Genomic DNA, 20,889 nt, shown 5'->3' with positions numbered 1-20,889 from the left:
CACATAATTCTTCCCAAAAAGAAACACTGATTGACACTTTGGTTCCTACCCTGTCACAATATTTCCTCTCTGGCGTTTTCATTCGTTGTCATGTCAAACACTGTATTCAAAGTTCCCACTATTAATATAACTACGGATTTAAAATAATCATTATTTGTCCATGTTTCCAACAGCTTAACCAAGTGTTATGATCTAAATCGCAATTGAAACATTTGGTTAAATGTAAAGCCTAGATGTTTTGCCAATATCATGTAGCCCTACGTCGCAGTGTGGAAATTATTTCAAATTTCACCCAGCAGAAGCAGGTGCCAGTAAACACAAAATTTGGCACATAACTTTATTGACTTGGCACATTTTCTGTCCAGAGATACTGATAAATAACTATGAGAGATATTTTTGTTGTTGTAGAAATATACTTTTTTGTACATATTACAATCATTTTATAGCCTAGGTTTCATTTACAAACGTCATCGGGAATTAAATTGACACATGCACATTCGCGCTGAGTTGCCATCACAGGAGGTTGGTGGCTGCTTAATTGGGGAGAACGGGCTCGTGGTAATGGCTGAAACGGAATCAGTGGAATGGTATCAGATACATCAAACATGGTTTCAATGTGTTTGAAGCCATTCCATTTGCTACGTTCCAGCCATTATTATGAGCCGTCCTCCCCTCAGTAGCCTCCACTGGTTGCCATCTTCATGAAACAGAAACGAGCAAAAAGTCAGTGGTTGTATTTGATTAACGTATATTGAAAAGTATGCATTTCAGCAAACAAACAAAAGGCACGCAACTACAGAGGACAAACTTTTTTTTTCATAGGTACATGGTAGGTGTTTCATCATGACATTTTATTTTATTGCCATTGGGCAAATCGATGTAGTCAGAGCTAGATTCCCCAAAGCCGGGTCTCTGCTCCACTCTGTTGGTGAAGTTCATCATAAGAGTCTAGTCTCGCAGCGCTACAGCACTCCACCAACACTAAAGTCATCGAACATAAATGATGTAGTCTATAGTAGAAAGAGTAGTAGCCTGTGTGGTTTTTATGTAGCCTACAGACTGAAGACCATAGGCTATTTATGACAATGTTATGAGACAGACCCTTTTTTACATCATGCACATGTCTGGGCAGCAGGTAGCCTAGTGGTTAGAGCATTGGGCCAGTAACCGAAAGGTCACTGGTTTGAATATCTGAGCTGACAAGGTGAAAAACCTGTCAATGTGCCCTTGAGCAAGGCACTTAACCCTAATTTGCTCCAGGAGGGCTGTACTTCTATGGTGTACCATAAAATAACACCTTTCACTGCATGTGACAATACATTTTTATATTTTTTTATCCAATCAAATAGTCTGGTGCCCTATCAAATAGAAATGTGCTTCGATTTGAATATGACAATGCAAAGTGACACTTAACTTTTCTATTTTTCGAGTTATTAAATCAAACCGATCAGGATGGCAAAGAACGCTGAAGTCATGTCGGCAACAAAAAAACGTTCTGTGGGGTGATGTATTATGGAGGACCTGGCTAGCCAGCCTATTCCCTATAATGTAAACTCCAACAGAAATGATTTCAAATGTATAACTTCAAATTAAACCAAATTGTTTGCACTCATGACTACTGGTTTCAATAACATTTTCAGCCAACTTACAAGCACATTTTTATGAATGTATTGTTACAAAATAACTTGCAAAGGTGCTAGCTAACTAGCCTGCTAACATTATGTTAGCACTACCGGTTTTGCTATCAACAGCTAGCTTACAGCTATAATAAAGTAAACCAAATGTTTGGAAATACATAACCTCATCGAACCAGCTATCAACAAATGTTTAGCTTTATGCAGTTGTCTTAGCCTGCAAGCTAGCCAGCCAGCTATTAGCCTTGCCAGCCTAGCCAACCACCATGATTATGGTCAACAAGATAGAGCCCAACTATTGGAGACCAGCTAGCTAACACAATTAGCACAACACAACTAAAACATAACCACAGATCAAAGCAAAAAATGAGCAGAGACTTACAGATTGATGGCTGGGACCCATCCAATAGTAAACATTTTAAAAGCATGCAGGCTGAGTTAGCTACCAAAGGCAGAGGAGGCGGGCACTTCACCAGCTGATGGAGAGTCAGGGAAATCCCAAATAGATACAGTAGATTCCAGATGTCCGCCAGCTAGAGCGCTAAGCCAAGGTGGAAAAATGTACAAAACTCCCATAGCCTACTTCACAAAGAACATGCCGAAAAGTTGACAAAACAAAAAGGAGAGCAGACAAGGTTCTACAAAATTAGAGCAAGCAAGTATGATTTTCTCTTTCATTTTGATCCTACGGGTGAAGACACCAGAGCCTGCCATTTTAAGTTCTAACGGGTTCACACTAGATCAGTGTGGAGCGATGCCCAGTGCGCCTTCCATCCGAAGAAAAGAGAGACCTAAGACAACAACATAGCATGACAGCAACACATAACAACACAGCATAGTAGCAACACAACATGACAACGACATGGCAGCAGCACAACATGGTAGCAGCACAAAACATGGTACAAACATTATTGGGCACAGACAACAGCACAACGGGCAAGAAGGTAGCGACAACAATAAATCACGCAAAGCAGCCACATCTGTCAGTAAGAGTGTCCATGATTGAGTCTTTCAATAAAGAGATTGAGATATAACTGTCCAGTTTGTTGCAGCTCATTCCAGTCACTAGCTGAAACAAGCTGCAGTAGATATCTCAGATAGGGGGGAGTGAGGCCAAGAGGGTTTTATAAATAATCATCAACCAGTAGGTCTTGCGATGGGTATACAGAGATGACCAGTTTACAGAGGAGTATAGAGTGCAATGATGTGTCCTATAAGGAGCATTGGTGGCAAATCTGATGGCCGAATGGTAAAGATCATCTAGCCGCTCGAGAGTACCCTTACCTGCCGATCTATAAATTACATCTCCGTAATCTAGCATGGGTAGGATGGTCATCTGAATCAGGGTTAGTTTTGCAGCTGGGGTGAAAGAGGAGCGATTACCTAAGTTGCAGAGGATAAGTTCATTAGAGTTACCAGCCTCAGAAATTGCAAGCCAAATAAATTCTTCACAGAGTTCAAGTAACAGACACATCTCAACATCAACTGTTCAGAGGAGAATGCGTGAATCAGGCCGTCATGGTCAAATTGCTGCCAAGAAACCACTCCTAATGTACACCAATAATAAGAAGAGACTTTCTTGGGCCAAGAAACTTGAGCAATGGACATTAGACCGGTGGAAATCTGTCCTTTGGTCTGATGAGTCCAAATTTGCGATTTTTGGTTCCAACCGCAATGTCATTGTGAGATGTGGAGTAGGTGAACGGATGATCTCTGCATGTGTGGTTCCAACCATGAACCATGGAGGAGGAGGTGTGATGGTGTGGGGATTCTTTGCTGGTGACACAGTTGCTGATTTATTTAGAATTCAAGGTGTTTTTATTTATTTATTTATTTATTTATTTTACCTTTATTTAACCAGGTAGGCAAGTTGAGAACAAGTTCTCATTTACAATTGCGACCTGGCCAAGATAAAGCAAAGCAGTTCGACAGATAAAACGACACAGAGTTACACATGGAGTAAAAACAAACATACAGTCAATAATGCAGTATAAACAAGTCTATATACAATGTGAGCAAATGAGGTGAGAAGGGAGGTAAAGGCAAAAAAGGCCATGATGGCAAAGTAAATACAATATAGCAAGTAAAATACTGGAATGGTAGTTTAGCAATGGAAGAATGAGCAAAGTAGAAATAAAAAATAATGGGGTGCAAAGGAGCAAAATAAATAAATTAATTAAAATTAAATACAGTTGGGAAAGAGGTAGTTGTTTGGGCTAAATTATAGGTGGGCTATGTACAGGTGCAGTAATCTGTGAGCTGCTCTGACAGTTGGTGCTTAAAGCTAGTGAGGGAGATAAGTGTTTCCAGTTTCAGAGATTTTTGTAGTTCGTTCCAGTCATTGGCAGCAGAGAACTGGAAGGAGAGGCGGCCAAAGAAAGAATTGGTTTTGGGGGTGACTAGAGAGATATACCTGCTGGAGCGTGTGCTACAGGTGGGAGATGCTATGGTGACCAGCGAGCTGAGATAAGGGGGGACTTTACCTAGCAGTATAACAGTATAACAGTGTAACAGTATAACTTTAAACCGTCCCCGTGCCCATACCCGGGCGCGAACCAGGGACCCTCACCCCCCTTTACACTCACCCCCCTTTTGACCTCCTCCTTTTCCGCAGCAACCAGTGATCCGGGTCAACAGCATCAATGTAACAGTATAACTTTAGACCGTCCCCTCGCCCATACCCGGGCGCAAACCAGGGACCCTCTGCACACATCAACAACAGTCACCCACGAAACATCGTTACCCATCGCTCCACAAAAGCCACGGCCCTTGCAGAGCAAGGGGAACCCCTACTTCAAGGTCTCAGAGCAAGTGACGTCACCGATTGAAACGCTATTTAGCGCGCACCACCGCTAACTAGCTAGCTATTTCACATCCGTTACAAAGGCACACTTAACCAGCATGGCTACCGCAGCATTCTAAAGCGATTCGCCATCCTATCTGGTTTGCGCTTAATGGGACAATGACCCAACACACCTCCAGGACAATGACCCAACACACCTCCAGGATGTGTAAGGGCTCTCCAAGAGGGAGAGTGATGGAGTGCTGCATCAGATGACCTGGCCTCCACAATAACCCGACCTCAACCCAATTGAGATGGTTTGGGATGAGTTGGACCGCAGAGGGAAGGAAAAGCAGCCAACAAGTGCTCAGCATATGTGTGAACTCCTTCACGACTGTTGGAAAAGCATTCCAGGTGAAGCTAGTTGAGAGAATGCCAAGAGAGTGCAAAGCTGTCATCAAGGCAAAGGGTGGCTGGGGACCTTTCCCAAGTAAGGCAAACTACACTATGTGAACTGTGGTGGTACTTTGGTGTCAGTTTGCTTGGGTGGTGGATTAGTCACTCTCAGAGCCTAATTGTCTCAGAAATTGCTTTGTCTATTACCTTAACATTGATGCAGTGTTTTTTTAATAAATAAATGTCCAGGACTGTTCTATTTATGTATAGTGTAGGCCAGAATCTGGCCACAGGTGATTTTATTTGGCCCCGTTAAGTTTTCTGAGCAAAATATATACATATATATTTTTTATTCCCCCCCAAAAAGGGCTTTACTACAAACAGAAATACTCTTCAGTTTCATAAGCTGTCGGGGTGTCTGGTCTCAGACGATCCGGATGTGGAGGTCCCGTGCTGACTTGATGGCATGGCCGGTTGGACGTACTGCCAAACTCTATAAAAATGATGTTGAATGCAGTTCATGGTAGAGAAATTAACGTACATTTATTTGGCGACAGCTCTGGTACACATTCCTGCAATCAACATGTCAATTGCACGCTCCTTCAAAACTTGAGACATCTGTGGCATTGTGTTGTGTGACAAAACTGCACATTTTAGTGTGGCCTTTTATTGTCTCCAGCCCAAGGTGCACTTGTGTAATGATCATGCTGTTTAATCAGCTTTTTGATATGCCACACCTGTTAGGTGGATGGATTATCTTGGCAAAGGAGAAATTCTCACTATCAGGGATGTTAACAACTTTGTGCACCAAACTGAAAAGAAATAAGCTTTTGTTGTATTTGGAAAATGGGATCTTTTATTTCAGCTCATGAAAAATTGGACCAAAACTTTACATGTTTGTTTATACTTTTGCTCAGTATAGAATCAATTAGTAGACTGCAAATTGACTGCAGTCATCGGGAACAACAGCAAAGGCATTTAGGCCTTTGGGAGTTCTGCATCACTGGGCATCTCACAGCTGGATTTTCCTTTGTAGTCTGTTATCATCTGCAAACCCTGCCATATACAACGAGCGTCGGAGCCAGTATAATAGGCTTCCACCTTTCTCCTATATTGTCATTTTGCATATTCGATGTCTCATTGGAGCTCGTAGCGGGCTTATTTATATGGGTCCATGTCCGTGTCCCGTTCCTTGTAATCGGTAGCTCTAGCCTTTAACCCAGCATGCATACCTTCATATAGTCACTGTGGGGACGACGTAGTCTATGCACTGTGACAAATCTGGTAAATTAGCCTCTGTTTCATCGGAAACACATCCGTATTATCATTGCATTGCTGCTGTTTTTTATTTAAAGAAATGTTCAAGCCTGTTCTATTTATGTAGCCTATATTGTAGTCCTATCAATTTGTTCGTTTATTTTCAGTTATCGGCTCTGTCAATTTTGTTAAAATGTGTTTCCGCCCGGTCTCGAACCGGGGACCTTTCGCGTGTGAGGCGAACGTGATAACCACTACACTACGGAAACCTTAAAAAATATCACTTGGGTGTCATTTTGACTGGGTGAAGGGTTCGTCGCGCTCAGAATGTAATAAAGTCAGAAATTGCTTTGTCTTATCACCGTTGCATTTCCACTGGTTATTTGAAGAAATGTCTAAGACAGTTCCATTCATGTATACTGTAGTCCAGATTTACGATAACCCAGCATGGATACCTTCAGTCACTGTGGGGACGACGTAGTCTATGCACTTATCATTGCATTGCTGCTGTTTTTTATTTAAAGAAATGTTCAAGCCGGTTCTATCTATGTAGCCCTATGGATGTGTTGTCTATTTTCAGTTATAGTCCCCATCTATTTCGTTAAAATGTGTTTCCGCCCGGTTTCGAACCGGGGACCTTTCGCGTGTGAGGCGAACGTGATAACCACTACACTACGGAAACTTAGGTACAGGTTCGTTGCGCTTGGAATCTAATGAACGGAGGTTGCTTGGTCTATTTCCATCAATAGTGGAAAAGGACCCAACTATTATACTTGATTATAAGTATATATACCTTATTAATAGAAAGTTAAAAGTCAAAGTAACCCAGGAAAATAACACTTGAGTAAAAGTCTAAAAGTATTTGGTTCTAAATACACTTAAGTATCAAAAGTAAATGTAATTGCTAAAATATACTTCAGTATCAAAAGTAGAAGTATAAATACTTTCAAATTCCTTCTTTTAAGCAAAGCAGATGGCACCATTGTCTTGTTTTAGAAATGTATGGATAGTCAGGGACACACGCCAACATAATTTACTAAAGATGCATTTGTGTTAAGTGAGTGCCAGATCAAAGGCAGTAGGGATGACCGTGTGTTTTCTTGATAAGTGCGTGAATTGGACCATTTCCTGTCCTGCTAAGCATTCAAAATGTAACGAGTACTTTGGGTGTCAGGTAAAATGTATGGAGTAAAAAGCACATAATTTTCTTTAGGGATGTAGTGAAGTAAAAGTTGCCAAAAATATAAATAGTAAAGTAAAGTACAGATACCCCCCCAAAACTACTTAAGTAGTACTTTAAGGTAATTGTACTTAAGTACTTTACACCACTGATTACCATGGCATTTCCACTGGTTATTTGAAGAAATGTCCAAGACGGTTTTATTTATGTATACTATAGGCCACGGATCATCAACTAAATTTAGCCGCGGGACGATTTTTTCCATGAGCGGATTGTTAGGGGACCAAAACATAATTACAAATCATTTGTAGACTGCAAATTGACCACAAAAAGCCCAAACAGATATAATATTTGACTAAAACACTATCATTTCAAACCGTGTTCACATTTGTATACCATCACATATATCTTTATTATGCGTGGGAATACTTGGAACAGATTTCCAAAGCATGTATTGCTGTCATACCATGTCCATTGACTGCCAACACTACAGTGTAAGGATTCCAGTAATTCTGTAAATCTGGGTTAGCTATCGATTTAACTTCATTTAGTAAATACATTTTGTACTTGTTTCCGTAGTGTAGTGGTTATCACGTTCGCCTAACACGCGAAAGGTCCCCGGTTCGAGACCGGGCGGAAACACATTTTCCAAAATTTGACAGTACCCTAGGTCTCAGAACAAATCAATTGACTAAATAAATAGAATGGACTTGGACATTTCTTCAATCATATTACGTAATAACCATTTAATAATAATTCCCCTTTGGGATATACAGAATGATTCAGTTTGAAACAAAACCCCCTTGGAGTTACATATTTACTGCGTTGCATGATATCGTTGTTTATGTAACAACCTGCTACAATTGGAGATAAATGGCAACAGTGTATGTGTATGATACGATGAACTGTGGATAAAATGTACTTTGTGTCTGACGCGACTGCGCGTTGAAATACAACTCCCACAACCCTGCACTCCTTGAAAGACGCAAGTGCGCATGCGCTGTTCAACCCATTATTTTGTCCTCCTCAAGCCACAAATAAAGAACAGGCTGAGTGTTCTTTGATATGAATTAAATATTAATATACGGAAACATTTTGTTCCTGTTCAATGTCACTCGTATACATGGAGTTACACGATACATAGCTTTGCATTTTGGCCGGGCTGTAAAGCCCGCCGTCGGGGGATTCGAGGCCGAAAACACTGCGGAGTGACAGCACGATAGCTTGGGTGTTTAGCTATTTGGTTAGCTTGCCTGCTAACGGAAGGGGTTCGAGAGGAGGGAAAATAAGAGAGAGGAATTTTGACAACTCCGTCTTTCAGGCAGAAAGGGCTGCGGCTGCCCTTTTCCTGTCAAACCTGCCGAGCGGATGGCGCACCTACGCGACATGCAGAACCAGGTAGGTAGCCTAATCTGTAGGGACTGTCACCCCGTTTAGCCAAGGCGAACCCCGATGACTGCGAGGCATTCGATTAATAGATGGGCGGGTTTAGGTGGGTGGGGGCGCCTAGCTAAATCATTACACACTGACACAGACGACTGGAGATTTCGAAGATAGCGGAGATGTACACACCCATCCGAAATCCATTCAGCCTCCAATGTTTAATCTGGTCTCTGTCAACAACACACATCCTCCTAATCCCCATCAAGTAAACCAGCTAACCAATAACAGTGTCGGTTATTTGCACGACTTATATTGTAGCCTATTTGGACAACATATGATCAACTGACCTTTCTAAACTGTAATAACCTCTTACAAATAGATCATCCAAAACCAGAATGGCCAAATGTCTTGACAGATCCAGTTTACGAGCTAATAAAGCCTGTATTTGTGCCTCTTACTAAGTCCTATGTTGTCACTGCTTTCCTGTGGAGCAGAATTCCAGGCTGGATCCTGAGGAATACTTCACCAAGCAGGAGCACATTGGGAATATTCAATTTTATTTGGAATGGGAACCAGACAAAATTAAAAGGGCCTATTTATATAATGAATATGAATTTGGAGAGCAGAAATGATTAAATCATTAATTACACCTCTCACTAAAGGCTTCAGCGAAACAAAAGTTATACTTAAATCCAAACGGGTTCTCTAGTAAATTAATAAGAATGTCTCACTCAATGATAAATGGCCTTTTTCCTTTTATTCAGATTACAACCTCAATAACTTTGTTATTGAAATGGAAATCATCTCCCAAATATTTATAATTTTTTTTACATTGTAGAATAATAGTGAAGACAAACTATGAAATAACACATATGGAATCATGTAGTAACCAAAAAAGTGTTAAATATATTTTATATTCTATATTTATATTCAAAGTAGCCACCATTTGTATGCATGTACAGTGGGGAAAACAATTTTTTGCAGGTTATCAAATTCGGCAGTGTTTCCTACTTACAAAGCATGTAATTTTTATCATAGGTACACTTCAACTGTGAAGGACGGAGTCTAAAACAAAAATCCAGAAAGTCACATTGTATGATTTTTAAGTAATTCATTTGCATTTTATTGCATGACATAAGTATTTGATACATCAGAAAAGCATAACTTAATATTTGGTACAGAAACCTTTGTTTGCAATTACAGAGATCATACATTTCCTGTAGTTCTTGACCAGGTTTGCACACACTGCAGCAGGGATTTTGGCCCACTCCTCCATACAGACCTTCTCCAGATCCTTCAGGTTTCGGGGCTGTTGCTGGGCAATACGGACTTTCAGCTCCCTCCAAAGATTTTCTATTGGGTTCAGGTCTGGAGACTGGCTAGGCCACTCCAGGACCTTGAGATGCTTCTTACGGAGCCACTACTTAGTTGCCTTGGCTGTGTGTTTCAGGTTGTTGTCATGCTGGAAGACCCAGCCACGACCCATCTTCAATGCTCTTACTGAGGGAAGGAGGTTGTTGGCCAAGATCTCGCGATACATGGCCCCATCCATCCTCAATACGGTGCAGTCGTCCTGTCCCCTTTGCAGAAAAGCATCCCCAAAGAATTATGTTTCCACCTCCATGCTTCACTGTTGGCATGGTGTTCTTGGGGTTGTACTCATCCTTCTTCTTCCTCCAAACATGCAAGTGGAGTTTAGACCAAAAAGCTAAATTCTTGTCTCATCAGACCACATGACCTTCTCCCATTCCTCCTCTGGATCATAAAGATGGTCATTGGCAAACTTCAGACGGGCCTGGACATGCGCTGGCTTGAGCAGGGGGATCTTGCGTGCGCTGCAGGATTTTAATCCATGATGGCGTAGTGTGTTACTAATGGTTTTCTTTGAGACTGTGGTCCCAGCTCTCTTCAGGTCATTGACCAGGTCCTGCCATGTAGTTCTGGGCTGATCCCTCACCTTCCTCATGATCGTTGATGCCCCACAAGGTGAGATCTTGCATGGAGCCCCAGACAGAGGGTGATTGACCACCATCTTGAACTTCTTCCATTTTCTAATAATTGCGCCAACAGTTGTTGCCTTCTGACCAAGCTGCTTGCCTATTGTCCTGTAGCCCATCCCAGCCTTGTGCATGTCTACAATTCTATCCCTGATGTCCTTACACAGCTCTCTGGTCTTGGCCATTGTGGAGAGGTTGGAGTCTGTTTGATTGAGTGTGTGGACAGGTGTCTTTTATACAGGTAACGAGTTCAAACAGGTGCAGTTAATACAGGTAATGAGTGGAGAACAGGAGGGCTTCTTAAAGAAAAACAGGTCTGTGAGAGCTGGAATTTTTAACTGGTTGGTAGGTGATCAAATACTTATGTCATGCAATAAAATGCAAATTATTTACTTCAAAATCATACAATGTGATTTTCTGGATTTTTGTTTTAGATTCTCTCACAGTTGAAGTGTACCTATGATTAAAATTACAGACCTCTACATGCTTTGTAAGTAGGAAAACCTGCAAAAACGGCAGTGTATCAAATACTTGTTCTCCCCACTGTATGTATGTGTATATACACTCAGCAAAAAAAGAAACGTCCTCTCACTGTCAACTGCGTTTATTTTCAGCAAATTTAACATGTGTAAATATTTGTATGAACATAACAAAATTCAACAACTGAGACATAAACTGAACAAGTTCCACAGACATGTGGCTAACAGAAATTGAATAATATGTCCCCGAACAAGGGGGGGGGGGGTGAAAATCCAAAGTAACAGTCAGTATCTGGTGTGGCCACCAGCTGCATTAAGTATTGCAGTGCATCTCCCCCCCATGAACTGCACCAGATTTGCCAGTTCTTGCTGTGAGATGTTACCCCACTCTTCCACCAAGGCACCTGCAGTTCCCGGACATTTCTGGGGGGAATGGCCCTAGCCCTCACCCTCAGATCCAACAGGTTCCAGACGTGCTCAATGGGTTTGAGATCCGGGCTCTTCGCTGGCCATGGCAGAACACTGACATTCCTGTCTTGCAGGAAATCACGCACAGAACGAGCAGTATGGCTGGTGGCATTGTCATGCTGGAGGGTCATGTCAGGATGAGCCTGCAGGAAGGGTACCACATGAGGGAGGAGGATGTCTTCCCTGTAACGCACAGCATTGAGATTACCTGCAATGACAACAAGCTCAGTCCAATGATGCTGTGACACACCGCCCCAGACCATGACGGACCCTCCGCCTCCAAATCGATCCCGCTCCAGAGTACAGGCCTCGGTGTAAAGCTCATTCTTTCGACAATAAACGCAAATCCGACCATCACCCCTGGTGAGACAAAACCGCGACTCGTCAGTGAAGAGCACTTTTTGACAGTCCTGTCTGGTCCAGCGACGGTGGGTTTGTGCCCATAGGCGACGTTGTTGCCGGTGATGTCTGGTGAGGACCTGCCTTACAACAGGCCTACAAACCCTCAGTCCAGCCTCTCTCAGCCTATTGCAGACAGTCTGAGCACTGATGGAGGGATTGTGCATTCCTAGTGTAACTCTGGCAGTTGTTGTTGCCATCCTGCACATGTCCCGCAGGTGTGATTTTCGGATGTACCGATCCTGTGCAGGTGTTGTTACACGTCTGCCACTGCGAGGACGATCTGTCCGTCCGGTCTCCCTGTAGCTCTGTCTTTGGCGTCTCACAGTACAGACATTGCAATTTATTTCCCTGGCCACATCTGTAGTCCTTATGCCTCCTTGCAGCATGCCTAAGGCACGTTCATGCAGATGAGCAGGGACCCTGGGCATCTTGCTTTTGGTGTTTTTCAGAATCAGTAGAAAGGCCTCTTCAGTGTCATAAGTTTTCATAACTGACCTTAATTGCCTACCGTCTGTAAGCTGTTCGTGTCTTAACGACCGTTCTACAGGTGCATGTTTATTAATAGTTTATGGTTCATTGGACAAGCATGGGAAATATTGTTTAACCCCTTTACAATGAAGATCTGTGAAGTTATTTGAATTTTTATTAATTATCTTTGAAAGACGGGGTCCTGAAAAAGGGACATTTCTTTTTTTGCTAAGTTTATATATATTTGCATACAAGTATATGGGGGATTGGAAGTGATGCAGACAATTACATTGATGGAAGCTACAATCTCTCTGCAATATTAAAGCTGATCTGCCCCATAAAATAATAATTAAAAAAGCTTACTAAGTCCTTCTATGTTGTCACTGCTTTCCTGTGGAGCAGAATTCCAGGCTGGATCCTGAGGAATACTTCACCAAGCAGGAGCGCATTGGGAAGGGCTCCTTTGGAGAGGTCTACAAGGGCATCAACAACCGCACCAAAGAGGTAGTGGCCATCAAGATCATTGACCTGGAGGAAGCCGAGGACGAGATCGAAGACATACAGCAGGAGATCACTGTACTGAGTCAGTGTGACAGCCCCTTTGTCACCAAGTACTATGGCTCCTACCTGAAGGTAAAGCTAAACGCATAGATAGACAGAGACTGAAAGAGAGACACACACACAGACATACATACAATAATATACACCAATATATACACACGCACACAAACTCACACACTCTGAGACTTCTGCCTATGTTCAGGTCAAATCTCACAGCAAGCCTTAGCATTGAAAACGTCTCGGTCTCTGTTTCTCCAGGGCACTAAGCTGTGGATCATCATGGAGTATTTGGGTGGGGGATCAGCTCTGGACCTGGTAAGACAATGCCTTTCCTAATGGCCCCTGAGGGGATAAGTACAATTGTATTTAATTGAATCAATGCCAATTGTTTGATTCATAAATGCTGACTTAGATGTCTGATTAATAAATTCTAACTTACAATACAAATGCATGAGTTGGAGGATGTACACAGCACACGTATTTAGCAATAATCTAAATAGGCTCTCAGCAAGAACCTCTCCCTTTCTCCCTCCCCCCGTTTTCTCTTTCTTCAGCTACGTCCTGGGCCTCTAGAAGAGACCTATATCGCCACCATACTGAGGGAAATACTGAAGGGACTGGAGTACCTGCACTCTGAGAGGAAGATCCACAGAGATATCAAAGGTTCAGGCTGCTCCCTTTGGTCCTCTATCAATCTGTCTTTGCAACAGGACAGCACCCCCTAACAGAATCCCCCAACCATCGAAATGATACCCTGAGCCTGCACTCTCCTGGCGGTTTACGTAGTGTCGTGGTTATCACGTTCGCCTAACACGCAAAAGGTCCCCGGTTCAAAACCGGGCAGAAACATACTTTCAAAAAGTAAATAGCAGCTGCTGCGGAACCGACTTTTCGTTCCCCCGAACTAAAGGTCTCAGTGTCTGCACGTGTTTTATCTACTTGACGCACAGTCTCTGCTCTACTTGTAGAGAACAGGGGTGTATTCATTAGCCAGATTCTATTGAAAAACGCTGACGTTTGCGAAACATTTTGTAACGGAAACCATTTACTTCAAACAGGAAACATTTAACAACGAAAACAAGAGTTTCTATTGGACAAATTCATGTAGGTCCCTCCCCGTTTTGTTTGCTCTGTTTGCTCCCTAGAGTAAACGGTAAGCAGTTTCCGTTGCAATATGTTTTGCAACAGAATACAACTAATGAATACACTCCAGGCTACTCTGGCGAAAGCTGAATCAATGTCTGCAAGATCACATAATGATAGTATTATACATAACACAACCTAATAAAATAGCATAGTATGACATTACTGTAAGACAAAAACACCACCACATCTTTCTCTCGTGGCCAAAACTGAACAGCGCGCCACGAGGCAAAATGCTACAGTTTGCTAACACCATCTGCTTTGAAATTCGCTCACTGTACATCATTCAGAACAACACTGTGTTACTCAAGAAGATCTAAGTATCCCCATGAAACTGATTGAGATCCACTGATTAGTAGCGGATGGACGTTTCACCGGTAAAACTTGAAGAATTATAATTTGCGATTAACAGAAAAATGTGAAGGGAGAGACCAAATGTGTGCGGAAAGTAGAGGTAAAGAAACACATGCGCAGAACGTGAAATGCACACGAGCAAAAGTTCGGGACCTTCAATCAGGGTAAAAAAGTTGTTTCCGCAGCCACTCCGATATGTACACTCAAGTGCCAGTTTACTAGATACACCCATTTAGTACCGGGTGGGAACCCCCTTTGCCTCCAAAACAGCCTGACTTCTTGGGGGCATAGATTCTACAAGGTGTGGTATCAAGGGACCTAAAGTGTGACAGGAAAACATTCCCCACACCATTACACCACTGCCACCAGTCTGTAACGTTGACACCAGGCAGAATGGGCCATGGACTCAGGCTGCTCACGCTAAATCCTGACTCTGCCATCAGCATGACACCAGGCAGGATGGGCCATGGACTCAAGCTGCTTACGCTAAATCCTGACTCTGCCATCAGCATGACGCAACAGGAACCAGGATTCGTCAGACCAGGCAATGTTTTTCCACTCCTCAATTGCCCAGTGTTGGTGATCACACATCCACTTGAGCAGCTTCTTCTTGTTTTTAGCTGATAGGAGTGGAACCCGGTGTGGTCGTCTGCTGCAATAGCCCATCCATGACAAGGACCGACGAGTTGTGCATTCTGAGATGCTGTTCTGCACACCACTGTTGTACTGCACCGTTATAACGATCCATTTTCATGAACGGGGTGGTGTACCTAATAAACTGGCCACTGAGTGTATATGTAGACAAAATCAAATAACTTGATATACTGGTACATACTTTATCATGTGGGATCATTTTACCTGCCAGTTCACTTCAGTTTCCATAGTGTAGTGGTTATCACATTCACACTCAGTCCAGCTCCCCAGTTCAAAACCGTGCGGAAACATGTTTTGATAAAATAGATATGGGCCGATGACTGAAAATAAAAACACATACATACAGTAGGCCTATACAGTATATACAATAAGTAGAACAGTTTTGGACATTTCTTCAAATGACCAGCAACAATGAAATGGTAATAGGCTAAGCAATATTCTGCATGTGATACTCATAAACCTGCTACTCCGAAAGCATAAAAAAATTAATTCGGTTCTGAGAGTGATAAATATTAAATCTTGCAGTTGAGTTTATGTAAAGTGCACAAGAAATAGGCCTGCCAATAACAATAATTCTCATTCCAATCTCCCATTATAGTTTTGTTAAAGAGATTTTCCGGTACTATTTTAGCCAGTAGTTCTGAAAGTAGCGCCCCCACGAGCCAAAAGTGATCCCCAAAGATTGCGTACTACGTCACAAATGTGCACCACGTCATTGCTCTCTCTACTGTGTTTGCATTGTGCTAGCTGTCACTCAAATGGCAAGGGGCTGAAGCTCATTGGCTGAAACTCAAATTGCTAGGGGGCTGGCTCACGTGGGGGTGAATGTAGGGAAAATTGCGCAGCACAACTTCCAGAAAACAGTCGCTTTCAAACTTGGGATTTTTGTAAGACAGTAACTCTCCTCATACACTACATGGTATGTGGACACCCCTTAAAATTAGTGGATTTGGCTATTTCAACCACACCCGTTGCTGACCGGTGTATAAAATCGAATACACAGCAATGCAATATCCGTAGACAAACATTAGCAGTAGAATGGCCTTTCTGAAGAGCTTAGTGACTTTCAGTGGCACAGTCATAGGATGCCACCTTTCCAACAAGTCAGTCAGTCAAAACATTTTCAACTGTAGGTGCTGTTATTGTGAAGTGGAAACGTCTAGGAGCAACAACAGCTCGGCAGCAAAGTGGTAGGCCACACAAGCTCACGTAACGGGACCACTGAAGCACGTAGCGCATAAAAATTGTCTATCCTCGGTTGCAACACTCACTACTGAGTAACAAACTGCCTCTGGAAGTAACTTCAGCACAATAATTGTTCGTCGGGAGCTTCATGAAATGGGTTTACATGGCCGAGCATTTGCACAAGCCTAAGATCACCTTGCGCAATGCCAAGCGTCGGCTAGACTGGTGTAATGGAGTGATGAATTACACTTCACCATCTGGCAGTCTGACGACTAATCTTGGTTTAGCGCATGTTAATGCCCTTGATTTTGGAATGAGAAGTTTGACAAACAGGTGTCCACATATTTCTGGTTATGTAGTGTATATTATGCAGGTATGATCTACACATTCACACATCCAGCCAAACAAAAAATGCAAAGTACCTGAGCATGTCTTTAATAGTTGAAAAAATACTAAAGACTGATCTGGGAAGACCATGTAGAAAACTATATGTGCCAGTGGATATGATGTTCAGCCGACACAGATCTGTCCAGTCCAAGATATCTTCAGAACAGGTTTATTACAGATGCTGGGTTTAACCACACTCCTTGTTTTGACTGCCTACTGTGTAAGTGTGTGTAAAAGTGTTTTTTATTGAAGCCATTGAATGCTGGTGAGGGGAGGACGGCTCATAATAATGAATGGAATGGCGTTAATGGAATGGTATCAAACACATGGAAACCAGGTCTTTGATGTCTTTGAGACCATTCCATTCATTCTGTTCCAGCCATTACTATGAGTCCATCCTCCCCATTTAAAGTGCCACCAGCCACCACTGATGAAGGAATAGAAAGGAAAGAAATAACCATTAGTATTGGCTTACATGACATACCATAGAGTAGACTGTGGGGGTATACAGAATATATTATGACAAGGTACTGCTCTGCCATGGTATAATGCAAGGGGCAATGCCAAATACACTTAGAGAAATACACTTACAGAATAAAGACCCATTTACTGGTAAGTAAACGTGACTGGGATGTATCTAAGGTCTTGCATGAGACCAGAACCAACGTGGAATAGTGGCCAACTGCTTCATGTGGAAAGGGACAGGCTTTTAGGCTATATGCAACATTTGGCTACATACAGTACCTACATATTGTAGCTACATGATATAATTACATGAGGCTACATAAAATAATCCAAATGTCCACAAACACGGCTATAACTTTAACCTGACAACATCAGTAAAATAATATGGCAAATAATATGCCTAAAACGATATAGCGTTACTTATGTGCTATACCAAGACTAACAAGCTAATGTTAAGATGACTGGCTGACATCTTGGCTTAGCTAGCTAGCAATTGCATGAAGCACATGGAAAAGGAAAACATGTTACCATAAACATGGTAAATAACTGAACTGTCTTAGCCAGCAATGACATGTCACAGTACTTACAATTAGATGCATGCACTAACTGCAGGTTAAATTCAATAAAGTTGAGGCACAGTCCAAGGAGCTTCTGACTTCGATCTTACTCTGAAGATGGCCCGGCTCAGTCAGGTTCACCGGGAATGACGAACTGTGATTGGCTGATATAGGTACTACTAATTAAAATAAAGGGTGTTGGGCAAGTACAACAAACTATTAGATTGGGGCTGCTGAAACGACTAGATAACTGTTAATTAATGTTGCTCTTTAGCTAACTGGGTAGTGTTGTGATCTAACGTTACTGATATACAACATGTATATTGTTCAATCTTGTTATTACATGTCGTTACAGTGTTTAAACAGTAGATGTTATGATTCATCAGGGGCTGGATATTTTGCAGGAGAATCATCCATAAAAACTGATTTCTACAAAGCAATAGCTGTAGGCCAATAGATCAACATAGAGAACATTAATTGCCATCTTCTTTTTGAATGATGTAAGTGTTGTGATGATATCTATTAAATGTAAGTTATCACTGTAAGTCACTTTGGATAAAAGCATCTACTAAGTGGCATTTATTATTATTATTATATATTGACCACCAACCTTGCTGTCTCCCTCCCCTTCTCCTTCTCTCTGTGGCAGCTGCCAATGTGCTGCTGTCAGAGCAAGGCGACGTGAAGCTGGCAGATTTTGGCGTGGCGGGCCAGCTGACCGACACCCAGATCAAGAGGAACACATTCGTGGGCACTCCCTTCTGGATGGCTCCCGAGGTCATCAAACAGTCGGCGTACGACTTTAAGGTCAGCAGCCCCCACGGAGTTGGCAGTTGGCTCAAATATGTCCTAGTCTGTAGGGTTGGTTGTCAGAAGGGTTTATTTCTGTTCAGGATATTCAATGGAACTCCAATCTGAGAAGAGCCTCTTATTGTCAATGAACATTTTTCTATTTTTGAATTGGAAGATTGTTTCACTTCCTTAATTGACTGAATTGAGGTGGAATTTACATTAATCCTGCTGCTGCTTATTTGTTTTTAATGTCAGCCTTTTTAAACATGTTCAGTACATCCCTTATGAATTCTGTACACATAAATATCAAGTGTGTCTGTGTGTGAGCACATATGTTTTTATCTGTGTATACTTGGCTGTCTTACACTTGCCTGGCTTCCTCCTAGGCGGATATCTGGTCCCTGGGCATCACGGCCATTGAGCTGGCCAAAGGGGAGCCCCCCAACTCAGACCTGCACCCCATGAGGGTCCTCTTCCTCATTCCGAAGAACACCCCTCCCACCCTGGAGGGATCCTACAGCAAGCCCTTCAAAGAGTTTGTGGAGGCCTGCCTCAATAAAGACCCGCGCTTTGTGAGTCAATTAATTTCTCCATTGACAATGATTTTCTGTTGAGTGCTAGGCTTAATCTGGGTTCTGGGAAACTGGCCCTGAGAAGTCTACCTGGTTGAGGGGACTAGCAGTAGACAACCTATCATGAGCATGACTTTGTAGGCAGCCTTCCATAAAAGAGAACATGGGTACTTACGCTGTTGTTTGTTTTATTTATAGAAATGAACTTACAATACCTCTATGGTGCTGCTGGTGCAACTATATTTAGAGTTGTATCATAAAAATACCAACTTCATTTCTAAAGCGCTCAAAGCAGTCATACTTAGTATGGGAATGAATGTGTGTCTTTGTACTACGCTCTTTCCCTCCATAGAGGCCAACAGCCAAGGAGCTGGTGAAGCACAAGTTCATTACACGCTACACCAAGAAGACAGCCTACCTGTCGGAACTCATCGACCGCTACCGTCGCTGGAGGTCCGAGGGCCACGGGGAGGAGTCCAGCTCAGACGACTCAGATATGTGAGGCCCTTAACACACCCACAAGCGCAGACATATACAGTGCACAATGGATGAAGCAGTTTTGAAACACACACACAGACAACCTAACCAACATATTGAATATTTATGACTGGCTGTAGATATATAACATGCAGTTCTCTATTTTACGTGGTACTGAATTAAACATTTCAAACAGACCTACTGTCTCCTTCTCTTCTTCTTACAGGGATGCAGATGGTGACGACAACCAGAGTCCGATGTGGACCTTCCCCACAGTCCGACCCAGCTCCATGAACAAACTACAGAAGGGATACACACACTCCGATACAGAGGTGAGACCATGTTGGTGCACATTTAAACACACAAACAAACGGTTTGGGCTGGGACACTGTGATGTCATTTGTCTTTTTTTTAGTCTGCAGATTCGGTGAAACGCCAACCCAAGTCACAGTGTCTGTCGGCATTGGTCACTCCCATTTTCAAAGAGGTATCAAGTTACAGAAGCTACTCATTAGAATGTTCACATTGTGTGGACAATACAATTTTCCTTTTCTATTAACTTTATATCTATGCTGAAATGGAACTAATCCCTGTTTGTCCTGTCCAGTTAAAGGAGAAGCGGAGGGCTGCTGGAGGTGGCGTGGGGGCCATCGAAGAGCTGGAGAACGCCTTTAACCTGGCCGAGGAGTCCTGTCCCGGCATCTCAGACCGTCTCGTCACACACATGATGGAGAGGGTCTGCAGGTGAGTCTGGCTTCAAGCACACACACACAATTCCAATACACTTCAGTGACATCCTTTTCTCATCTCTTGTCCTTTGTGACTAACCCCACTGATCTGAAAGGACAAAGAATAAAAGGTGAGGTATGACTATAAGGACACAGATGAGTGCAATTCATTGGAGACTTATCACTTCAGTGTCACCTAGTCACTCATTTAAATCTACCCTCTTCTATTCATCAGGTTCTCTCTCAATGGTAACACCACCCCCTCCTCGCGGTGAACCCCTGCTGGCTGCTACTCCAAATCCCCTTCCGTCTACTTCTATTCCCCCTCAGACCGTCCAACACCCCCCCCCCCCCCCCCCCATGGACCACGAAAACCCCTCCTCTGCCCCCTAGTCCACCTGACCAATCTCCCAGAGAACTTTTAATTAGTTATGATTAAATATTTTTACAGTTTTTCTTTATAGAACGGAGAGTATTTAAGAAAAAGAAAGCCATGACATTAAGAGTGCTGTGTATGCCTGTTAGATCGAGAGAGAAACAATCCTAAAATAAAGTCTATGGAAACGTC

At 42.6% G+C, this 20,889-nt stretch overlaps 1 protein-coding gene and 3 non-coding genes across 5 annotated transcripts; 2 read left to right on the top strand and 2 right to left on the bottom strand.

The window, feature by feature from the left end:
- Positions 1–6,265: 6,265 nt before the first annotated feature.
- trnav-cac (transfer RNA valine (anticodon CAC)) lies at positions 6,266–6,338 on the bottom strand. Its single transcript has one exon. It is a non-coding gene; the product is annotated as a tRNA-Val (tRNA).
- A 340-nt stretch (positions 6,339–6,678) lies between these two features.
- On the bottom strand, positions 6,679–6,751 carry trnav-cac (transfer RNA valine (anticodon CAC)). Its single transcript has one exon. It is a non-coding gene; the product is annotated as a tRNA-Val (tRNA).
- Positions 6,752–7,818: 1,067 nt separating this feature from the next.
- trnav-aac (transfer RNA valine (anticodon AAC)) lies at positions 7,819–7,891 on the top strand. The gene has a single exon. It is a non-coding gene; the product is annotated as a tRNA-Val (tRNA).
- A 358-nt stretch (positions 7,892–8,249) lies between these two features.
- stk25b (serine/threonine kinase 25b) lies at positions 8,250–20,889 on the top strand. 2 transcript variants are annotated; one of them, XM_031807115.1, is made up of 12 exons: positions 8,254–8,647; positions 12,849–13,079; positions 13,266–13,322; positions 13,562–13,670; positions 18,402–18,559; positions 18,931–19,116; positions 19,469–19,614; positions 19,820–19,925; positions 20,009–20,080; positions 20,201–20,337; positions 20,438–20,452; positions 20,557–20,889. In XM_031807115.1, the coding sequence occupies exons 1-12, from the start codon at positions 8,618–8,620 to the stop codon at positions 20,594–20,596; spliced, it is 1,287 nt and encodes a 428-aa protein (XP_031662975.1). In that variant the 5' UTR covers positions 8,254–8,617; the 3' UTR covers positions 20,597–20,889. The 2 variants fall into 2 exon arrangements, with proteins under 2 accessions (XP_020318704.1, XP_031662975.1); XM_020463115.2 differs by lacking the exon at positions 20,438–20,452 and having other exon boundaries at positions 8,250–8,647.

The sequence above is a fragment of the Oncorhynchus kisutch genome, linkage group LG27, assembly GCF_002021735.2.
Source record: "Oncorhynchus kisutch isolate 150728-3 linkage group LG27, Okis_V2, whole genome shotgun sequence".
Lineage (NCBI taxonomy): Eukaryota > Metazoa > Chordata > Actinopteri > Salmoniformes > Salmonidae > Oncorhynchus > Oncorhynchus kisutch.
Note: the sequence above shows the minus strand (reverse complement) of the source record. Positions and strands in the feature narration are given on the sequence as shown.

Excerpts from the sequence above, each read along its gene's own strand:
- stk25b (XM_031807115.1), top strand. The coding sequence starts at position 8,618 with ATGGCGCACCTACGCGACATGCAGAACCAG. Across the intron at positions 8,648-12,848 it reads TACGCGACATGCAGAACCAG|AATTCCAGGCTGGATCCTGA; the intron begins GTAGGTAGCCTA and ends CCTGTGGAGCAG. Across the intron at positions 13,671-18,401 it reads GATCCACAGAGATATCAAAG|CTGCCAATGTGCTGCTGTCA; the intron begins GTTCAGGCTGCT and ends TCTCTGTGGCAG.